The following is a 24,131-nucleotide window of genomic DNA, read 5'->3' on the forward strand; positions in this document are numbered from 1 at the left end:
ACTAACCGCTGGAATTTGAATCTTGGAGATATAAAAAGTTAAAAAAATTAATTTGAACATTATCATCCCATATAAATATTAAAAAATTATGATTAATATCTAAAAATTTTGTTTAAGAATAATTTATAGCTTTGTTGTTTAGCTAGAAGACTTTCGAGTTAGTTAAATAAATACTCTTTAAGCTACAGAGAAAAATAATAATTAAAAAAATTATGTAATTAATGTTTTTCTTGAATGAAAAATATAAGTTGACGGTTTATTTTGTTTCCAATAACAAAAATTGAAAGTAAAAAATTTGCATAAAATTAAGATAGGAGTTGGGGTTATAAAACGGACTAAAAATTAAGATGATGAAAGTGAGAGACCCTGTAAGAGGATCAAACGGGTTGGGGCCCAGGATCTGGCCTGTTGGGGTACTTGCCAAACTCAAACCCGACCCAGTTTTAGGCTTTAGCCATTGTGGCCCATTCGCCCGATTAGCCCAGTCTAACACTAGGAACAATCAAACGGATATTAAAAATTCAGTGTACTAATTAATAAAATAAGTAATCAACTAATTTAGATTAATAAAAAAATTAAATACATTTGTTTAATAATTAAATGAATAAAACACCCCTTAAAATTGAGGGATCACAAACTTATCTCCCTGTTGGAGGAAGAATTTTATATCTAAAAAGAAGTAACATTATATATGGATCGTACGCAAATTCCCTTAATAATTGCACTTAAAAAGGTCAAAGACAAAATCTTGACCAAGATGGGAAATTGAACTAAACAGTTGCCTGTCTCTCGCCGCCACCATCCAATCTCAATCATCCAAACTCTTTCTTCCTTCGCCAGCGCTTAATCTCGGCCGTTGATATCCCAGCTTCGCAGATCGCAATCCGACGGCCACAAATTCCTCTGTTCTGATCTCTCTTTCTCCGGCGACTTAATTCAACGGCGGAATTCGCTTGTTCCAGTGTAGGGGATTCCTATTCCGGTTTCGATTCGTCGTACACTCGAATGGTACCTCCAATTAATCGGTTTAATTGGCTGTTTATTCTAACGTAAATTTGAGCTGATAACAAGATGAAAAAAAAAAACAAATCTTTTAATAGATTTAGCTTAAATTAATCGGTATGGTTCCTGAGAAAGTTTAGGCAATTAGAAAGAGCGCCATTTATTTATTACAATTTTATGTTTTTGCTATTTCCTGAGCTACCGCCCTGGTTTAATTTACTTGATTCAAGAATTATAGCGTTGCATAAACTTGAATGCAAAATCAGATTGTTTCTATGAACTGTATTAATTAAATGATAGTAATATTTAGTATTTTTGTACTTGTTCTCGCACTCGCGTATTTATTCATATATTTTAAGAGCGACGGCCTTTGAAATTTTAGTGTAGAACAGAGGATGGATCATGGGAGCAATCCTCAAATGCAAATGAGTGATGAGCAGCATTCAATCCATCACGTGAATTATGTGCCAGAGCATGAACTGCATCATATAAGCAATGGGGATGTGATGGATGATGAGCATGATGAGGGTAATGGTGTTGGAGAGAGTGAGGCAATGGAAGGGGATGCACCATCTGACCCCGGGAGTCTTTCTGATAATCGTGCCATTGCTGAGATTGGGGACCAGCTAACACTGTCTTTCCAAGGGCAGGTTTATGTGTTTGACTCCGTTTCCCCCGAAAAGGTGATTTTTGGAACAGTTAGAACTAATGTATTTTTAATATCCGTTACTCTGACTACCTTGTTTGATTGTTGGGATTTTGTTTATGTAGCTTGCAGCATATTGAATTTTTTTGCTTACAAAGTAGTTCGAATGTCTTGAACATAGTTTGCTAATAGTGGTTTGTGTAAATGGGGATGTTGCTGTGGTGTCTGAAGTGAATATGATCTGTTTCATTTAACAATCGGCACTCAGATAAATACCATATAATCTTTCGTAAAAGTTAAAGAAAGAAATTCTATATATTTTAATGGACAAACTAATTTAAGTTGCCAACACATAGTGTCCGAACTCCTAATTAACCAATGGATCAGTTTCTTAGTTTTGATTCTCAGAACTGTAACATGTATTTTCGTTTCAAATTGACTTGCCATAGGTGTCACGTATTAAAAGAATTCTTAACGAATGTCATTGTCATTAATTACAGTTTTCCATTATTTATTGTCCTTTGACTACTGATATGAATGTCAAAAACTACACCAATTGAAGTAGAGTCCACATAATTCAATGTGAGGTTCTATAGGGCAAATGGGGTACCCATAGCGGTTAAATCAAGCCCTTCCTTTCTGCACTTGCTTGGTTATCATCAAATAAGTCTCTGTAACTAGATGTAAAGTTATGACAAGAGCTTTACCAAGAGAAGCAACAGAAGACTAGATCTCAAGGTTTCCCTTTCATCTTGACTCCTTTCACTCTTGCATAGTTGCTTTGTCACATGCCTTGTTTCATTGAAAATCTCAAAGTGGCTCTATGACATTACATTCCTTACAAATCCTACTGTGTACATACCTTTTTGTTGCACATGTTTTCTGAAAATATAATGTGACAAAATTTCTTGCTAGAGAGTTTTGGAATCTTATCTACACTCTTTGCAGCATGGACTGGGTTATCTGTGATCCTGTTTTGGGCTTGTTGAAAGAATGTTGTGGATTTTAATTATCCAGTCCAAGCTAATTTGATTAGTATAAAGTTTAGCGTCTTGTTTTCTTTAGTGAACACTTTTACAATGTTAGGTTTCTTATTATGCTATTATATTTGGTGATTACTATATGGAAGCAAATTTTCTTCTCTTGCCTGAAATGAAACATTTATTTAAAATATGCCTCAATGTTGCTTTCAGATTTGGCTTCCTTTTCTCTTGGCAAATTGTCCATTTATGGGCTATTCTTCTTCATGGAAAACCATCAAAGAGTGTAGTTTTCATTTTGATCCTTCTTGGGTATCTTTTGTAGGTTCAAGCTGTACTATTGTTATTGGGGGGGCGAGAAGTACCTTCAACCACACCTGCTATCCCAATAGCTAATAACCAAAACAACCGGGTATTTCAGTTGACCTGAGTTATTGATTGATTAATATTCTTTTTGTCTCTTTCTGTTATTTTTGCTAACCAATCCTTGAACCAGGGACTACCTGGTACTCCGCAACGGTTGAGTGTCCCACAGAGATTGGCTTCACTGATTAGATTTCGTGAAAAGCGAAAAGAACGCAATTTTGAGAAGAAAATTCGTTATACCGTCCGTAAAGAAGTAGCACTTCGGTATAGAATCTGCCCTTGTTACCACTCATAATGCTTTATATGAATGATTAAGTTATTATTGGTGTATTGCTTTATGTTGTTGTCTTCACCATTTATGGGGGTTTAAATGCATGCATTTGTTTGAATGATGCCGTACTGTTAAGCTATTGCGTACCTGTACATAACCTGGCAATTGACACAGATTCCAGTAACATTGAATTCTTATCTAAGTGAGGGGGGATAAGTAATCTGTCTTTGGACAATTTTTATTTTGTTTCTTAGCTAGAAATTACTTTTTCCCTTTTCTCCCTCTTGGCTTCCCGCTCCATGAGGAGATTGTTTGAAACTTTAAATTCTAGGCCCCTCTTAAAAGATGACAATTTACTGCCAGTCAAAGCTATTTGAAAGACAGTAAAAGGTGAAGATTTATATTTGCGCCCCGCAGCTGTGGCCCTCCAAAGGAAAACAAAAATCCAGCAATAAATTTAACAGAATAATAATGTGCTCTGTATTTGCTGAGACGCCTCTCAATATAGGCATCCTCAGTTGTGACTGACTTAAGACGGAAACAATTGTCTTTAAATCTTTTTTTCTCAATATTGGCATTCCTATTACTTGCTTATTATGATGTGGCTTGCCTTGCTTACATGCTTGATATGCATCATTCCATCCTTGGATTAAGTTTGATGTAATCATCTAGGACAGAGGGGATGTATTGAAAGAACAAGAATTAGAATGTGTTATTCTAGATATCATCTTCAATTCTCTTTCCTCTATCTTTCTCCTTCCAAGTTACTTATATTGCACTATACTTCTAATGCTAGAAGGTAAAAGTAGCCCCGGGGGGGGGGAATCAAGTTCCTAGAGTTTAATGAAAAGTACCTCATATGTTTTGATAGCAGTTTTGGAACTTTTTTTTAGTTGCTTCTCTGGATTTGATTTGAGAGAGGAAATTTAGAAGCGTTCAAATTTGATGAAAGTTGTTGTGGATTGAATGATTGGTTAGTCCTTGGATGGAGAAGCCTTATGTGAGCATAAAATTGTTCAGGCTTTGAATATTATAATAGAAAATATGTTATGCTCTGGTTCACTTTACCACACTGCTACATTAAACAATGCTGGCTCTCTTTTGTTTGGCCTGATGTTAACATGGATTGTGAGCTTGGCATGTTATATTGTTATCTCAGCCAGTAGCATTGTGCCCTACAGCTTCTGCTCTTGTCAATTCTTCAAGTCTGGAATCCCAGGCCAGTCATACAGTAGCATATTGTACTCAGAAGTAGGAATGTTCATCCAATCTTCCCTCACTAAAATGTAATGCATTGAATTGTTACTTCAAACTCCAGTGGAACCAAAATTAGTTTAGTATATCTTCTTATGGAAGTGGTGAATATATCATCTTGTAGATCAGGAAACTTGCCCTTAGAGCTTTATTATGCTATTTTTTATGTTTGCCTGTGGAAAGTGGAATTCTAATGCTGTAATTCTGGAGTTCTTCGTAATCACCATTTTTGTTGTTCTTTTAGGATGCAGCGAAACAAAGGTCAGTTTACTTCTGCGAAGTCCAATAATGAGGATTCTGCATCAGCAGTTTCGAGTTGGGGGTCAAACCAGAGCTGGGCTGGGGATGTTAATGGATCCCAAAATCAAGACATTGTGTGAGTCAATGTTATCTTCTCTGTATTTAGTAAAGCTAATCTGTATTTATTTTGTACCAGGGATTTCTAAATCTTCTTTAGTCGTATATAGTAAAATTTAGTTTTCTATGGACTAAGCAACAATTGAGACTGACATAAGAGCATGTTCTGTTGAACGTTGGTCTCCACATATATGTAATGCAGATGGTCGCATAGCATTAAAAAATCATCTGTCATAACTTGTTCACACTTATCAACTCTGTGAAATTATGATTTTTAATGTCCCCTTGAATATGTCAGTTGCCGGCACTGCGGTATCAGTGAGAAGTCAACACCAATGATGCGACGTGGACCTGAAGGACCAAGGACCCTTTGCAATGCCTGCGGACTTATGTGGGCAAACAAGGTAAGGTGTGAGAACTTGTATGTGTATCATAATGGCTGCATGATATCTACAGTGTACTTGCATGGTTGCAACGAGTGCCATTGGTAATTTAATCTCTAAAATTGTTATTATATAACATTCATTGTAAAGGAACCAATATGAAGGAAATAGATCAAAATGACCTTCATCCTCATGGGAAATGGTTGCATATTATGGTTCAAGAGATTTTGATTTGTAATTCTGTACCAGCATATTGATTTCCTTCTTTATTCAAAATATTTATGGACGATTCCCTCATCAACATTTATACAATAACTTTGCTGTTTATGTGGATGTTCTTGTATATGCTTGGACATTTCTGTCAATAGCTTTTTTGTTCTCTGTTGATGGATGAACATGAATAAGCAAGGAAGCAAGTGCACAGTGAGATGTCTCTGTTTAATTAACTAGAAGGATTCAATGAAAACTCTGCAGGGGTAATTATAAGAATCTTGTTGCACGGTCCTTTTCAGCTAAAACCATGTCTTGGTTTATTTGGAGAGCATGCCTAGGATCTTTAAAATTTTCACCCTGCATGTTTTCTGTATTGTGTGTAATGGATGTGTAATTTGAACCCTCTGAACCTTAGGGAACTTTGAGGGATCTCTCCAAGGCAGCACCCCAAGCTGGACAGACTTCTTCCTTAAACAAGAATGAGGAGGTGAGCAACCTACAAATGAGTACTACTGACGAACGTATTTGTTTCCTTTTGGGTTTAAAATTTAGTATTTTCTACTGTGGAGTTTTGATATACATTTTAATTGGAATGAGTTGCAGAATGGAACTTTAAAAGCTGAGCAAGTCATTAGAGCTGCGGGAAATATTAACGGCTCCACATGATAAGCCATTTGTGGCTGGGGCTCCATGTCAAACTTGAGTGAGGTGAGGAGCAATAGTGTTGGTTGCACAGCAGGGCAAGTCAGTTTTATATGCTAACATGGGTATCAGCAGCTTATCCGTTAATGGCCAACCAGGTATCTTGATGGATGGACATCGCGGAAAGTTGCATCATTCCGCAGGTTCCAATAATCCATCGCTGCTTGTACTTGGTTTGAATAGAATAATTTTATCTGTAAAATTTGTCTTGGTAGGGAGTGTTCTTTTTATTTAAAAAAATTTTAAGAGACATGTTTTTATTTAGAGAAATTGTTGTTTTGAACTTGGAAGCTGCCAAGACAAAACAGAGGCTTTGTTGTGCATTATTGTTCATTCTTACCAGTGATTAGAGGATAGAAAAAGTATGCGTCTTTCATTTGATTTTTTTTTTTTAATTTTTACACATGTATTTATTTGTGCCTGTGCTTAAGGCTCCTCGAAGATTTTGAAACATGAAATTGGTTAAGAATTCTCTTTAACTTAAGGAAAATTATCAATAATTCAGGGATGTTTCACAATTTTGAAAACTTATGGGTGTTTCCTCATATACGCCAAACCATTGAGGTCAGATGATTAGCCTTTTCAATTTGAGTAGTTTTCTTTTTAATAAAAAAAGTTTTTAAATCGTATGGGGAAGGATAATCCTCATCTTAATAGTTACTAAAACCATATAATTTAATTATGTAGCAGGGAAAATAGCAAAAAAATAAGTAAATTAGTTTTGATGATGCAATTTAATAATATAAATTGTCGTAATTATTCTTAAAGCATATAGGAAAAAAATTACGGAAAATAAGTTTAAAAAAAAATTAACAGCTAATGGAAGCCAAATTATTAGAAGGTAAATGTTTTGTAATCTCGTTGTTTGGTTTTTCAAAATTAAAATATAATTTATAGTTTGGATAAATTATTGGGAAAAAAACCTGATCAAAATAGCGAAATTTATTCTCTCATTATTATTTTTTGTTTAATATGGGTAAGTAATCTGATCGGAAGAGTTTGTATTTTGAAAATTTTTATAAAATATCTGTCTTTTATTGGCAGTAAAAATTGAATTTAAAATTTTTTATTGTACTATGTGTGGATGAGCACACTCATCAAGAAAGAATAATAGAATTATAATTTTTTTTTATGCAAACTGATGTAAATAATTAAATAAAAACATCACTTAACTCACTTTATTTATTTTTATGACTTTAGGCAGTCGCAGGTTGTAAATTATTCACACATCTATCAAAGACATATATGGATCTATTTTATTTGCTTAATTCATTAACAATCAAATGTACCTTAATTATTCTCAAAAAAAAAATGTACCTTAATTGGAATATTAAAATAATATGTTCCCTATGTAGTATTTACATAACCAATTTTTTTTACCATTTTCTTTATACATTTTTATAAACTTTCATTGATCAAACCCCATCAAAATGAATCAAATTCGTACTATGTAATATCTTCCTTAAATTCTATTTCAATCAACTATATACATATAGATGTTTTGTTGCCCATAAAATTTCTTAGTAAATATTATGACTTTAGGCAATCGCAGGTTGTAAATTATTTGGCAGAAATTTAGTTGCAGTAGATTACATAATATTTGGCGTCTCATTAAATAACGATTGGATTAAATAACTTATCTTTAATAAATATTTACCACTCAACCTGTTCTCCGAACGAACCTTAGCAAATGATCAAATCAATTTCGATTACTTAGCAAAACCCATCATTTAAAATAAATGTTTAATTTCCTCTAAAGTCTTTATCTCCTAATTTTCAACAAATTAAAGCTACAATATGGAATACTGGTGGCGAGAGCTAGGGATGGCAATGGGGCAGATATGGGTTGGATCTACTCTGCTCCAGATCCAGATCCATAATAAAAAGCAAGATCCGTATCTGTTCCAGATCCGTCATGAATCCATATTTTTTGCTCCATATCCATCATGAATTCATATTTTTCGCTCCATATCCGTATCCAAAAAAAGAAATAAATATCTATATATGCTCCAAATCTAAAAAAAAAAAATTAAAATCCAAATATACTCTAGATCCGTCATGAATTCTAAAACTCAGCAATAAAAAAGTAATAATTTTTTAGAATGAAAATTGAAGGCTAAATTGCTTTGATAACAAATAAATTATATAATTTATCTCAAAATATAATAAATATTGTAGTTTATACTTTTACAACAAAACAATAAATAAGAAAGATAATAAAATATTCTTCAAAAGTAATTACAGGAGTAAGATCAATCTAATATTCTATTGTCTCCTTCATCATTCTAATATCCACACACACCACCCTCATTCTTACAACATTAGATAATGACATATAAATTAAATATGATTTATATTAAGTGTTTTATTATCTTTATTATGGTCATATTTGACTAAAATAAATTACCAAGTTGTATTACTTGGTTTGCAATTTGAATATTGCATGTACATGCTTTAGGACTGGTTGACCTTTAAATTTACAAAACTAACCTTTAAGTTTTAAGAGTTTAAATGCATAGTAAATACCACTAATATGCCATGAATAAAATTTATTATCATTATAATTCTACAATTGTTAAGAGACTTTTAAAATAAAATAAAATTAAAAAATGAGTGGATATGGATATGGATTTAGATATTATGATAGATCCAGACCTGCTCCAGATCCATCTTAGATCCGCACATCAATATCTAGATACGATCCAAATTCATTTTAAACTGACCCAAATATGATCTAATTGGATTTGGATCACATAGATTTTGGATTAGATTCAATCCATTGCCATCCCCTAGCGAGAGCTGACAAAAGTCAAACCCTTTTCCCTTTTCAAATCGCGAGTGTAAAATGATGTGTGTTTGAATAAGCTTTTAAATCTGCAGTAAATAAGAGTGGTCTATTTATACTTTAAAAATTATTTTAAATACTCTATTATTTATCTGTACGTTCACATATTAAATCTTATTTTATACACTCATTAAACTACTAAAAATATTCTAACTGAAACCACTTAAATTAATTTACTGAAAAAAATATAAAGACTATTATTAACAGCAAAATTAAAAAATAAAAGTTAGTACATAATTACAATAAACAGAATCGAATCGAGTCAAGTTGTGAATAAATTATTTAATACAAGTTTAATTATTAGTTTTGTTTACTAAAAAAATATTTTTAGTGTTGATTTCTACACTCATTTCTTTGCCTGCATGCAATAACAATTGGGAGGAAAAAAAGGGCCAATTGACAGAAGAAGTCAGAAGAAGTTAGGAGATGCTTCTACAGCAGTTGATTTGGGTTCAATTTTTGCTTCCTCTCCCTCTTCCGATTTTTTTTTTTTTTTTTAAATAAATCGAAACTCGAAAGGCAGACATATGAACATCTTGCCAATACTTTAATTTAATTTAGTAATTTGAAAATTTAAAATGGTCTCACAAATCTTGTAGTTAAAATATTTTAAAATATTGATTTACTTATTAGTCAAATAATTTTTATTTAAGATGTTAAAAATAAAATTTTGAACGTTTAAAGTAAAAGAATTATAAATTGAATAATGAACGCTCAAAGTAATTATATTATGTTAATTGATAATAATGAACGCTCAAAGTAATTATATTATGTTAATTGATAATAAATTGTATTCAATAGTAATTTTTCTAATAGGTATTTTTATAATAAATTATTTTATTAAAAATTAATTGTTTAAAGTAGATTTTAGAGTGCAAATAGTCCCACTCAATAATTAATCAGAAAACATTTACATCTTGTATTGTATGATTTAATCATCAAACTAGGCATTGACTAAAAATAATCAGAAAATTGATGTGTGTTTTATAAATGCATAATCAAATTGTGTGAGTACTGCATGAAATTGCCTACTAAATCTCCATTCACATTACCACAGAGGAATAATTTTACAATAAGAGAATACTATCGAAGATAAAAAAATAACGGATAATTTAAAAAATTTAAAAAAATACTATAAAAGATTAGAGTAATGAATAATTTAAAAGATAAAAAATGGATTTTAATATACTATAAAACAAATGTGTGTGTGTTGTTTTTTTTAATCGTTTAACTATATTACAGTGTGTGTCTTTTTATCTTTTAAATTGTCTCTTATACTAACTTGAAAAAACATCCACTTGCTAAATAGGCTTCAAGCACCATTTGATATTATGCTCTTATAGCTTTGTTGATGCAAATTTTTGCTCAAAGAATAGTAACAATTTTTTGTTGCCAAATTTCTTCTATATTAAGCTTTGTAGTCCATTTTCTCCTTGAGGCAAGGGTCTCCGATCACATGTCTTCTTATGTTTAATTGTTTTGCAAAAGAAATATTGTTAAAGGGTGCTAGGATTGTCGGCGATAACCCTCTGACGCCCAAATTAACCTTTTGTGCTCAATTTATATAGAGAGAGTTTAGAGGGAACTGGACAACATTTTTACACTCGTTTTATCTTTTACCTCCAAAAGTGATACTTCAAATGGAGGAGATATCATGACATATGGCATTGCTATTGTGAGTGTTATGCCATAGGTACCTAAGTCACCATTTGTAAAGAATAAACGTAAGTAATTTTTTGTAGTGTTACGCACTTAGCATTTTATCGAAGCCTTGCTTTTTAACCGTTTTACTAATACATTTTTTTCTAAGTACCTAAGTTACTCTTACAAAAGAATGAACCTAGATCATTTTTTATAAAGTTACGCTCTTAGCATTTTATTGAAGGCTCATCTTTTAGGTGCTTATTTAGAAAATATATCTAAGTACCTAAGTTCCTCTTTGTAAAGTATTGATCTAATAATTTTAGTTGGTAGAAATTTGCCTTGGGCCTTTTGTCCATACCTACCCTTAGGCGCTTGACTTAGACTATATTGTAAGTACCTAGGTCACTTTATAGAGAAAGTCTTTTTATAGATTAATGCCACTGGGCATTTTATCTAATGGTATAGTACATGTCATTAGGCACTTCATTGAGATATGTGTATATGCATTTTGTCAAGGCACACCACTTTTCGGCAATTTATCAATACATGCCCTTTCGTCGAGACACATCTTTAGGAATTTTGGTTGATGAAGCTGCTTATTGGCCATTGGTAGAGTTGCAACTAAGCATAACAATGAGGATAATGAATTCACTGGATTGTTACATGACTCTACCTTTCAAATTGGGATCAAAGATTTGAGTTTCACTGGAGGTCAGGAACATGTAAGAAGACTGTCAATTCGCAACCCAGCTCAAACCATGTCCCTTTCCGCATCCTTTTAACTTTCATATTTAGCCACAAGATCAGAGTATTTGTAATTATCATGCATGATGAAGATAAACCACTTTGACCTTTTGTTAGGACCTAGTAGATGGTGCAACTGTTGATGCAAACTTTTGGCACAATAAATAGTAACTAATTTTTGTTATAGAATTTTTTCTATATCAAGCTTTGTGCTCATTTTCTCCTTGAGGCGAGGCTCTCCAATCATGTGTTTTCTTGTGATTAATTGTTTTGTAAAAGAAACAATTGTCAAAGGGTCCTCGAAGTTGTCGTCGATAATCTTCCAATACTCAAGTTAGCATTTTATACTCAATTTTCAGAAATAGAAAGTTTAAACAAAAGCAAGCAACATTTTTGTACTCATTTGTGTCTTACCTCTAATAGTAGGAGGCTTTAGCCTTTATATAGACAATTTGAAGAATTGAGGTGAAGGAATTATCAAACATGTTGCTGGCATTGCTTTTATGAGAAGTGTTCACAAAGCGTATGTGTAATAAAACCTAGGGAAATTATCATTTGTATACCTTTAGTTTACTCCATTATAAAAAATACTACAACACTTTGAGGGTGTATCAATCGTCCACCCTAAGTTGACAAAATGTATCAGCTGACCACCAAACCGTTAGTTTCTGTTTAAGTATGATGACGTCAGAAGGGTAATTTGGTCTTTTCATATGATACAAGTGATAATTTAAGGGTATACAAGTGACAAAATGAGAATTTAAGGGTATACAAGTGATAATTTTCAAGGGTAAAATCGTCAATTCACTGTAATTCCGTTAACTTTCAAACGACAATTAACGATTTGGTGGTCGACTAATACATTTTGTCAACTAAGGGTGGACGATTGATACACTCTCAAAGTGTTGTAGTATTTTTTATAACAGAGCAAATATAGGGCATACGAATGATAATTTCCCTAAAACCTATGAATATGTGTCAATACTTGTTCATGACAAGTATTCTTAGCATACTTGTTATGATATTTGACTATATCTTTAATGGGCTTGGGCTTGACTTTGCCCTTTATCAGTTCCTTGTTAAGAAAATTAGTTTAGTAGCACACTTCCAATAAGCGACCATTTTCTATGTTTTTACCCATAGGCACTTAGAATATTTTGTAAGTAGTTGGCTTGGTTCATTCATGTAGAGAATAATTTTAGGGCCTTTTTTTTTAAACTTTTTTTTAAACAAAATTTGCTCGTTGACGTATTCATAAAATTTTACCCATAGGCAATTTTCTTAGAATGTTTGTCGGAAGGCTTTATGTAAAATGTATGTTTGCCACAAGCTCAGAATTTATTTTTGGCCTGTAGACTCAATTTGTAGAAAGTTTGTTTGGCCGTAAGCTTAGTCTATAAAATGTTTATTTGTTATAGGCTCATTCCGTAGGACGTTTGTTTGCCTATAGATTCTTTATGTAGAATATTTTCTATGTATCTAAGTCATTTTTGTAGAAAATAGACCTAAATCATTTTTACAGCATCATATACTTAGGCTTAGGGATGGCAATTGTACCCGCAAACCCGCAAACCCGCCCAAACCCACCCGCTAAAACCCGCCCGTTGCGGGTAATTTTACCCGTTGCGGGCGGGTTTAATATTATAAATTAAAACCCGCACATGGATGCGGGTGGGTTTGGTATTAACCTTATATCCGGTGGATACCCGCATGGATATCCACCAAACCCGCAATATTTTTTTCAAATATTTTTAATTTAATTTAAATCTAAAAATGTATAAAGAAAATGATGTCATTAATTAAATTACCAAATAGCCAAAGGCTCAAAGTTGTGTATGTGTGTATGTGGCCTATATCCTATTCTAAAGTCATAATCTAAAGAAAACTAAAGGCATTTTCCTTCGAATTAGTATTTGAAATATTAATCTTAATTATTATTATAGGCATTGTGTTGGATGGGTGCTTATGGTGGTGAATGAAATGAATATCTTCTCTTGGAGCTTGTTTTAAATGATAATATGAAATGTAATTATTATTTTTAGATACTAGTTTGTGTTTTTTAAATGGATTTGTGTAATTTATACTTAAATTTGAGAATTTGTGTTGAATTGATGTGGAAATTTTAATTTTTCATTTACATTATTTAAATATAAAATTAAGTATGTTATATGGAATTTGAGGTTATTATTATAAATTTATATATTAAACATTTGTGATTTTAAATACGGAAACCCGCAAAAAATCCGCCGGATACCATTGCGGGTTTGGTAATTGTTAAAACCGCTGCGGGTGGGTTTTTGTACAAAAATTAAAACCCGCTGCGGGTTGCGGGTGGGTTTGGTAATTTAAATTTTGTGCGGGTTTGGGTTTGGTAATGGCAAACCCGCTGCGGGCGGTGCCCATTGCCATCCCTACTTAGGCTTTTTGTCGGCATTTACATAATTTATTTAGAATATTTTCCAAGTATCTAGATTATTCTTATAAAGACTATGCTTAGCTTATTTTTGTGCAATCAAATACTTCGGTAATTTATTTAGAATTTTTTTAAGTACCTAAGTTATTCTCGTAAGGAATAGGCCTAAGTTATTTCTATGCAATCAAACACTTTGGTATTTTATTGATTCTGGCCCTTAGGTTGTTCACATAGGAAAACTCTCTAAGTAGCCAGATCATTCTTGTGAAATATGAACCTAAATTATTTCATGCATAAAATTTTTACGGTCCAATTTTATTCTGGTCGACTTTTGGGCTTTTTGTAATTTAAAAATAACAAGCGTTAAAGCCACAGTGGCTACGACATGAAGTAGAAGTACTGATTGCCGAGAGAGTAGGGATGGCAAAATCCGGGTCCGGGTCCGGGTTTGGTCTTTCCGGTTCCGGACCCGGATACTAAAATGTTATACCGGACCCGGATTTAAACCCGGTTTTTATGACACCGGGTCCGGAACGGGTTAAACCCGGATTATTACGGGTTTCCGGATTGCGGGTTTTCAACCCGGATCACATACAAATAAAAAAAAATCAAATACTTTACAAATTTGCAAAACCAGATTCAACATAAATCAAATACAAAGTAATAAACCATTTTAATTTTACAGATTTTTAATTTCAAAACAATAAACCATTTACAAATACAGATCCATGACATACACTCACAAAATACAAATCCATGTCTACAACTCAAAATCGTGATTCACAGATTTGGTTCACAAACTTCAACAATCGGTGTCTGGCGAAGTAATGAACATCAGTGGCTGATGATATGATGATGGTGAACACGTCACAGCTGCCAGCGCAATTCGCAAAAGACGGATGAACGGCAGCCAAAACAGAGATCGCAATGGAGAAACGACGGCCAAATGAAGGCTGGTGATGATGATGAATGCGAACACAGCGAAGGGAAGCGATGAGGAGTGACGACGATGATTTGATGAAGAGAAGAATTGAAGAGAAAAAGGATGATTTGAGGAAGAGAAGAAGTGAATGGGAACGAAAATGATGATTTGATGAAGAGAAAAGAAAAAGGTGAAGAGAGGCGGCTGTGAAAGTAGAAAATAAAGAGAAGAGAAAAGAAAGAGGACGAAAAGGATGATTAGGGCATCAGCATTTTTTCCCCCTTTTTATATTAAAAAATTATTTAAATATTATGCTAAAATAAGAATATCCGGGTCCGGGTTCCGGATATACGGGTTATCTCAAACCCGAAACCGGACCCGGATCCATCCAGATTCTTAAAATCTATTCCGGATCCGGATTTTTTTATACTCCGGTTCGGGTTCAACCCGGCCCGAATTATCCGGGTTCGTCCGGATCCGAGCCGGGTCCGGGTTATTTTGCCATCCCTACGAGAAAGTATAAACAACCATTTGAATTGGTGTAGATTTGACAGTTCTGGACAAAATCAACTTAGCAGGTATAAAGTATTTAGTGAACACATACATCTTTGCTTCAATTGCACGGCTGTCCAAACAGCAATTCAAACAGAGCCTATATCACCAAATTCCAATGGGTTTTTTTTTATTTTATATATATTCATCAAATCCCTTTTTCTGTCCTCAAACTTGATAATTTGCTTGTGAGAGAATCTCGATGGATCTATCTGTGTTCTATCAATGGTGGTGATCATTTGCTCCTTGTTCAGAGCCGTCAAAAAAACATTTTGAAATAATATAGTTTACAACAATTTATCATACAATAGACATTTTAAATTCTATTTAGAGAGGCATATTATATGAAGCTCTCAGAACAAGTAAATGCTTTCAAATTAGACTTTTGCATGAAAATTTCTACAAAAAGAACTCAAAATATATAACTTTAAATTGTCTGCGTCTATCAACTTTTTATCCAGGACTAAAGTAGCCAATTTGTAATTATTATTGCTTTAACTAACCAAATTTTTCTTCTCAATTCTCACAGGTACAAAAGAAAAAAAGAAAAAAAGAAATTAACAGATGGCATTGAATTGCAGCATAGAAGAGAATAGGCAAGTACAACAAAGAAAAGGAGCCGACGGGTTGTGGAAGCCAAATCACCTTGTGACTGAGTGATTTTCCATTTATAACAATTTACAACACAAAACATTCGGCAGAATTTTAATAAATTCAAGCTTATTCCACATGGAACAGAATTAAAGTGCAGTATAGGAGGGAACAAGAAAGACACAGAAACGTGTGCACGTTTGCGTACAAGATTAAATGCAATTAAAAAAAAAAGCATAAAAAACTTCTAAGTGCGTGTGTGAGAGCATGCACCTTCATAGAATCAATCAAATAGATAAGGAAAGGTCTAACTCCATAGCTTAACAGATTTTAAAAAAAAAGGCCCTTATCAAGGATTGATCTTCTGCACAAATGTTCAGTTCAAAATAATGCAGGTGTTCATGGAATTCGTATTGTCATGGAAACTTGTCAAAACGAAAGTGGCCTAGGGTATTTAACCAATTTTTAAATCTTTGTACACATTTCAAAAGGACACAATAAATTTATAATTCTTATTTACAGAAGAACAAGAGTACAAGCACATAAAACAAAATTTAAGAAGGCGACCATACAATATACAGCTAGTTCTATTGACCTTTTCTGTTTAGCTATTTTGAAGAACAAAAACTGACATTCTGCAAGATAGATTGCTACTTGACTAGAGATTCTGTCAGGATGTCACTCCGCAAAGGATGAAGGCATGAATAAGGCTTTGTGCAGCACGCATTTGATCTGACGTCCCAGAGACCATCACAACGCCTTCGGTAGCCCCAGGTTTTGGGTCATTAACAACTACATTTGCACCTGAGATCTGAGATATAGTTGCCTGGTCATAGTGAGAATTAATTGATTGTAGATTTTTTAGCAACATGAGAAATAGAAATCAACAGCATTAAGATATCTACCCACCTGCCGGATGTGACTCAGGTTACTGTTATTCTCTCCATAAACATGGGCCATGTATAGTTGGGGGATCACAACCTCAATGGTGGTGCTTGTCAATATAGCAGCATGATTTCCACTGCTCAGAAAATAATGGCCAATCATATCATTTACTTTGAAATCAAATCATGAAAACTTTGTTCTCCTTATATTTATTCATGCACCACATATAAGAAAAAAAGAAGCTATAGATTGGCAACTTTCTAAAATTCATTGATGAGAGCATAGGATTAAAATCTGGCGACAGAAAGCATGTGATGCCAAGAAGAAGAAATATAGGTATAAAATGACAAGAACATTCTGAATTCAGTGATACAGGAATCCTTAAGAAGCTAGAAGGTAGACACAGTATATGATGGCATCTTCACTACAATGTATCTAGCACTCATGACATTAAGCCAATTGATTGGAAAATGACCACAACATAGAACTATAAACCTATTAGAGAAAGTGATACCTTTCAACAGGCCTATTTCTTGGGGTGAAGCCAGAACTAGCATCAAATCCCCTAGGATCCCCACCACCAACTCCCTGTCACAAAATGAGATCTAGGTCCATTATGATTTTATTTATCTTTGATAAAAGAAATAAAACAAAAGAAACATTATCAATTACGTTAAGTGACACATTCATTAAGTTCAAACAATAAGCACACTTTTTGAAGCACCAGGCACTAACCTGAGGGGTCCAAGATCTCGGAGATGGAGGCCGATCAAATGTAGGACCATGCCCAGGTCGCTCACTGCCATAAGGAAAGGGGATTCGATCTGAATTAGGTGGGACCATAGGATCCATACCATGTGAAAATGCTGCCTGATGATCAAAAGGTTGTGATGGACCCATACCACGGTCCATGCTGTGGAAAGGGCCAACAGGTGAAGGATATGAACCAGGGGAGGCTGGGTTATGTCTCGGCCTAAATGGTGGGGGAGGCATTTCTGGAAAAGGAGGCAAGTAGGAGTGGCCATTGTTTGGACCGGGTCGTTTCATAGGGAATATAGTCTCCCGTAGTCTGCTTGTAATGTGAAATAAAGCATCCTGTACAGAATGATAGTTGCCAATAACCTGCAAGAGAGTGCCAATCATTTAATATCTCCTAATAGTGCTTCTTTAGACAGTAAGAGAGCACACTCCACCTGGATATTTATAAAGGTTACAAAAGCTATTTGCAAGTCATATTTTGAGTCACAAGACATAATCTGGCAGGAAAAATGAAGATAAAAGGTGAAAAGAATTAGTAGGCTTAAGTCAATCCGTCGTTGATCCACAGTTATGGTGTCATTGACGAAAAGGGCCTCAAACAAGGATTATATACACTAATTATATCGTCTTGCCATCTTGTACAGGCAAGACACCAGGCAGATAATTCTAAATTACTAGAATTAGATTTATGGTAAAATTACTTCCAATGAATCAGAATGGACAGGAATCGAATGAATAGGAATCAGAATGAGCTGTATTCCCACTGATGTGTTTCCTTTTGTCTTGTAATCAGATAGATTGTTATAAGCTACTAGAATGCCCTTAGTCAAATTGTATATTTTTCTCTAGCAAAACAAATAAGTAAACATTTCTAAGGGAAATACATGGATGTTTATTATAATATTGAGCATACGACTATAATTTTTAGAATAAACTAGTTTCTGATGTTATTATTATTATTATTACTCCTACTCTAATAATAATATTATTATTTTTCTAATATTTAAATAGGGTAAAAAATGAATATTTAATTTTCCTTCCCATTCCCCCATTTTCATTCCCACCTCCCCATGAGAAAGGGATTCCCATTCCTCATATCCAAATTTGTGGGCTCCACCCATAATCCATTCCCGTTCCCTGATGTTTTTAGCAAGTAAACATGATCAATCAAAACGATTCCCCAATCAAAGAAGAAAGCACATCCTAATATTCTTTAGGAGAATGATAGGTGAGAAAGTAAGTTCAGGTCAGATGATTTTCAACCAAGCACTGATTCATTCCAAAATTTATTCCCAAACCAACCCATTGAGCATCATTCTCCAAACACACCGAAAACAAAGTGGTAGCAATGTCAAAATACATGTCAAGGAGAATCCAAAAATTTCTATCTATTCTTCATGCAAAACAATAGATAAATAAATAAAGCTGAAGTGACTTTTTCATTTTGAAGAGATGCATAGAAATAAACATATTCCAAATCCATTAATAAACCCTGGATCCATCCACCAACTCAAACGTCAAGCAGGCATTCACATAGAGTAAGCATGTATCAAGAAAGAAAAGATAAATAAAAGGTAGAAGAGACTTAAACAGATCAATACAACTAGCAGAAAAGATGTTTCATGCCTGTACTACTTGGTCACCTGAACAATTTCATCATGCGGAGAACCACACCTTGAAGCTTGGTCTTTTGGAAATACACGTATACTAGCACCAGTAGCTCTCCTCATCTCACTAACAATATGGCCTCCTCTACCCAGTAAACAACCTATCTGCTGTGAGTGTACAAGAAGCCGAGCAACTACTGCTTGACCAGGTTCAAATCCGATCTCTGCAATTCTTGAATGCACACGCATAACAGCATCCTGAGCAGGTGAGTGCCTCATCTCTGAATTCTGCAGTGGGTCAAACCAAATTGAAAATGTTAAAGGAAAGCATAGATTCAAATCAAATTACTTAAGGTATAAATCCTATAAAATTTCAATGACGACTTTTCCTATTGACATTGTAATATATGAGAAGGTATTGGATTCTTTCTTTTCCCTTGTAACTTCAAATAAAGAAGAGGAGACATGCTCCGAGGACACAATGCATATAAACACTATCTAGAACTCATTAAAAAGAAATGTAGGTGTGATCTGTTGGATGATAGCTCCACATCTTCTGGTCCCATCCTACCACATATAATTCAATGGCATGTTTATTTTATTACTAACCCTGTAAACAGAGCAGCACCAAAGGGGCAACTATTGAGGTGTTCAACAAAGCAAGAACAGTCACAACGAGTCAATTTAGTGGACTTATTATTCTGACACAAGGAAAAACATTCTCAGTAAATTAACCAATATAACTTCCAGAATTCCAAATTTCAAACATAAAAGCTCCCTTATTACCCCATCTGCAAGAAAATTGCAGCGCACCACAAAGTCCTAAAGGAGTATAATCAAATACGGTTAAGTTTCATGCCTCTCGTGCAGATATCACAACGATCCGCTCTTCTGAATCAGGCAAAATATCTGCAATCTTGATCGATGCGCCAGTTTCATTTTGAAAAGTCCGTACTATAGATCCACCTTTCCCTATCAAACTACCAACTTTATCAAGATGGCATAACAACTTAAACACAACTTCCTCTTCGTAAAACATTCTGTTACGACCTCCAACAGTCTCGTGCCCTGGACCCGAAGAATAGCCCCTCGAATGATAACCGGGTGCATATCCTCTCTGATGAAATGGTTCAGCAGCTGGAGGGTAAGGATTTCCTTGAACCACCATTCCTGAAGATTTTGTTACATTAGCTTTGAGCGCATCGACTCTTCTGCTATCTTGAACAAAATTTGAAACCGACAATAGTGCTTTCTTTACATCTGGAAAGCTTCCTGATATCTGCAAATTAGAATCCAACACAAGTCATTAGAGAAAGTAACCATTATGCAATAAATACATCCTTAAAAAATTTAAGAAACAAATTCAACAAGCGACCCTATCTGAACATTCCACAACATCTGTCACTTGATGAACATGAAAAGTCCAAAACACATGTTAAGCCTATGTTTGTAACTATTGTGCTTCTACTAAACTTTGAAAGCACGACAACTAAAGTGTTTGGCAAACACTCAACGTTTACACAGTTGCTAAGATTCACAACCCACCCACTCACTTGCGTTTGGCAACTTAGTGATTGCATTCCACATAAGCCATGGATAATAGCACCTAAATACCTCTTATCAAAAAACAGCACCTCAATCCCCCACACACCCTAAATGTAGCAATTCCTTAAGCATAGTTTCATTTTTCCTTTTTGGCTTGTTATTCACATTTTCAATTTGAATGCCAATTCCTGTCAATAACACCACATATAACAAAAACTCATAATTTTCTATTATACAAAATGATGTTGCACATAAAATCAGTAGATAATTGAAAATAGATTTTGTGAAGTGATTAATGCGATGCCACATAGGTACTTCAATGCATGACTCTAGAAAAAAAAGAAAAAAAGACTCGAATTTTTCAATAACCTGAATCAACAAATCATCGGCAGCAAAAAAATGATCTTTAGCTAAAACCCTAACATTAGCTCCGCTCTCACTTTCAATCTTCTCAAAAACCTTACTTAATCCTCTTCCAATCAGCATCTTACACGTCACCTCTCTATCTCCCACCACCTCCGCTTGCTCTCCTGCTGCTTCGCGCCTCACTATCGTCTCATACACCCTCACCAGCGCCTTCTGTTCCGCCGTCCACGTTTCCTCCTCTTCTCTCCTCACATTCTGATTGTTATCTCTATTGGCGGCGGCAGAGGAGGAGTCGGCTGTGATTTGGATTACGCAGTCGTCGGAGGAGAGGTCGTCGAGGAAGCGAATCTTGGCGCCGGAGACGGACTCGACGTGTCTGATGGTGGATTCCGATCTGCCGAATGCGACGGGGCAAACGAGACGGAGTTCGGTGCAGCCGCTCTCCATGTTTTGGAGTAAACACCTCGGTGGTTATTCCATATTTAATATTTTCACCGGAACTTTCTTTCACATTTTCAAAAGTTTAAAAACCCATTGAGGAAAGAAACCTAGTAGGCCCCAAAAATTTGAATTATTTACTGGAAGGTCCCATTATTTCAAGACTATTCATCTAGACTCCTATTTAATTTTTAGGGTTATTATTATTTTATTACTTTAAAAATGACGACAACAAATATAAAATGACTACAACAAATATTGTTTTCTATTATTTTCCTATTATATCTTTATAAAAATATCATTTTACTACTTTTCTGTTATAACAAATATCATTTTACTATTTTTCCGTTACAACTGTTAGTTTACCTGTTAATTGACTAACAAAATACTAATTTTGCCCTTCATGATTAAAAGAATAATAAGATAAATTTGTAATCCATATATCATAATTCCAGCAAAAATAATTATGTTGGTATTATATATCCATTTTAATAAATATATTACAAATTTATTTTGTAAATAAGTTTCAAATTTTTTTTTTAATCATGAAGGCTGAAATTGATATTTTGTTAATCAACTAACTGGTCAACTAATGATTATAACGGAAAAATAGTAAAATGATATTTTTATAAAGATATAGTAAAAAAATTATAAGGGACAATACTTATTGTAGTCATTAGATATTTGGTAATTTTTGAAGTAGTAAAATGATAATAACACTAATTTTTATATGCTATTGAATGGGAAAATTTTCTTTTTTAATTGTGTGCTAATTGGTTCAACTATTAAAAATTTTTGGAGCAGTCCGAGTTTTAAGTCTCAATTTAGATTAGCAGTTAGAGAAAACTAGCAAAACTTTTAAAAGCAGGTTAATTTGAGGTTTGAATTTCACTAAGATTAGTGATTAGAGTTGGAGACCGAGATGTAGTTAGGGTTTATGCGTTTGAAAGATAAGACAAGGTAAAAAATTTAAATAAAAATATCTATAACTAAAATATTTCTACTCATATTTTTGATAAATTTTTATTTTTAAAAGGATATACGATGCTTTTATTGTCAATATTATCAAATGCATCCACTCATTGTTTGATAACTGAAATTTCTTATGAAAGAAGAGAAAAAGAGAGAGTTGAAACAATTCAAGGAAAAAAAGAGAGAGCTGGAGAGAATGAAACTGATCCAAGAAAGGAGAAAAGAACAGGAAAAAAAAGGACTTTTAATATGAAAATATAAGTGAGAAATGAAATAGCAAGTGAGATATGTATAACACACAACCCAATAATACTTTTTACAACTTACTTCCTAAAGTCATTTGTGTAAACATTACTCTTATCAATAGATAGATTGAAATATCTCATAACAATTATGAATGTTTTCATTGTATTTAATACTATTTTTTTTTTTAATTTTGAAGCTACGTTTAATATAACAAAAGTGTCGGATTTGTATTTTAAAATTTTAGGGTTTCGATCGATTCTAACACAAAGGATATTTTTTTTTTTGAAAGAAGAGTCATAAATCATTCACGAGTTCTAAAATCAATCTAGCTAAAGCACTAATCGTGCATTTATTTTCCATAAATTAGAATGGGTAGGGATCAGAATGATCTAGAATTGAAATGTGCTAGAATCAAAATGAAGAATAAAGATTTAAATAAGTTATTTATTTCAGTTGTAGAAATTAGAATAAAAATAAGTTGTATTTCCATTGATCTGTTTACTTTTTTCTAATAATCACTATGGATTGTTTCAAGTTACCATAATGACCTTAGTTAAATTACGTATTTTTCACTAATAAAACAAATAAGCAAACATTTTTAAGGGAAATATGTGCAAGCATATTATAATATTGAGCACAATAATATAATTTTTAGAATAAACTAACATAATAGTAGTAGTAGTAATAATAATAATAATAAAAATAATAATAATTTTTATTTTTATTACAATAATTATCATAGTAAATAGAATTATTACTATTATTACTATTACTGCGTGAATATTGAAATTAATATTACTATTATTATTATTTCATATTTAAATAGGATAAAAAAAGAAATATTTAATTTTTTTTATAGGTAAATATATAATTTTATTTCCATTCTCATTCTCTATTTTTATTTCCACTCTTATTAGAACGAAATTTTCATTTCTTATTCCCAAATTTACAAGTCCCACGTAAAATGCATTCTAATTCTTTAATGCTTGTATCAAGTAAACACAATTAATAATTCCAATTTCCCGACTAACTTCCCATCCGAGAAAAAGAATGCATCCTAAGTTTAGATATTGAGAATTGATGAAGAATGAAAAACTTAGGCAAGATTCTAAATTTTGCAAAAAAAAGCACTGTACGTACTTTTATTGAATGGCTGAATTTTGAAGAAAAAATGACACCATACTTTTATTGAATCGCACATAATTAAATGAGTATTAGGTGCATGGGATTATAGAGAATTAATTGAAGAAGCAGATATTATAGTCAAAAATTGTAAAAGTCGCAATATTTGACTACTTACAATCAAAACCTGCAATATCCCATTGGACATCATTTTAGTTTAACTAAGGGTTTTTTTTTTTTTAAATAAGAAAGTAAGCTTTTCATCATTCATTCAACATTCATGTACATTTTGAACTTCTGTTGGTA

The 24,131-nt window shown here is 33.3% G+C and overlaps 2 protein-coding genes across 6 annotated transcripts; one reads left to right on the forward strand and one right to left on the reverse strand.

Moving 5' to 3' along the window:
* The first annotated feature begins 677 nt into the window (after positions 1 to 677).
* Positions 678 to 6,555, forward strand: LOC102615636 (GATA transcription factor 28). 4 transcript variants are annotated; one of them, XM_006465105.4, is made up of 8 exons: positions 678 to 1,008; positions 1,390 to 1,685; positions 2,954 to 3,040; positions 3,125 to 3,258; positions 4,764 to 4,895; positions 5,175 to 5,280; positions 5,888 to 5,959; positions 6,076 to 6,555. In XM_006465105.4, exons 2-8 carry the CDS (start codon positions 1,398 to 1,400, stop codon positions 6,136 to 6,138), a joined length of 882 nt encoding a protein of 293 aa, XP_006465168.2. In that variant the 5' UTR covers positions 678 to 1,008; positions 1,390 to 1,397; the 3' UTR covers positions 6,139 to 6,555. The 4 variants fall into 4 exon arrangements, with proteins under 4 accessions (XP_006465168.2, XP_024955227.2, XP_006465167.2 ...); XM_025099459.2 differs by having other exon boundaries at positions 678 to 963; positions 1,385 to 1,685; XM_006465104.4 differs by having other exon boundaries at positions 680 to 1,008; positions 1,385 to 1,685.
* Positions 6,556 to 16,375: 9,820 nt separating this feature from the next.
* LOC102616323 (KH domain-containing protein HEN4) lies at positions 16,376 to 21,555 on the reverse strand. 2 transcript variants are annotated; one of them, XM_015529509.3, is made up of 7 exons: positions 21,051 to 21,555; positions 19,996 to 20,415; positions 19,173 to 19,424; positions 17,506 to 17,892; positions 17,285 to 17,358; positions 16,795 to 16,906; positions 16,376 to 16,711 (listed from the first exon to the last, which is right to left on the reverse strand). In XM_015529509.3, exons 1-7 carry the CDS (start codon positions 21,492 to 21,494, stop codon positions 16,556 to 16,558), a joined length of 1,845 nt encoding a protein of 614 aa, XP_015384995.2. In that variant the 5' UTR covers positions 21,495 to 21,555; the 3' UTR covers positions 16,376 to 16,555. The 2 variants fall into 2 exon arrangements, with proteins under 2 accessions (XP_015384995.2, XP_006465170.2); XM_006465107.4 differs by having other exon boundaries at positions 16,376 to 16,696; positions 21,051 to 21,554.
* Positions 21,556 to 24,131: the final 2,576 nt, after the last annotated feature.

The sequence above is a fragment of the Citrus sinensis genome, chromosome 7 (assembly GCF_022201045.2).
Source record: "Citrus sinensis cultivar Valencia sweet orange chromosome 7, DVS_A1.0, whole genome shotgun sequence".
Classification (NCBI taxonomy): Eukaryota; Viridiplantae; Streptophyta; class Magnoliopsida; order Sapindales; family Rutaceae; genus Citrus; species Citrus sinensis.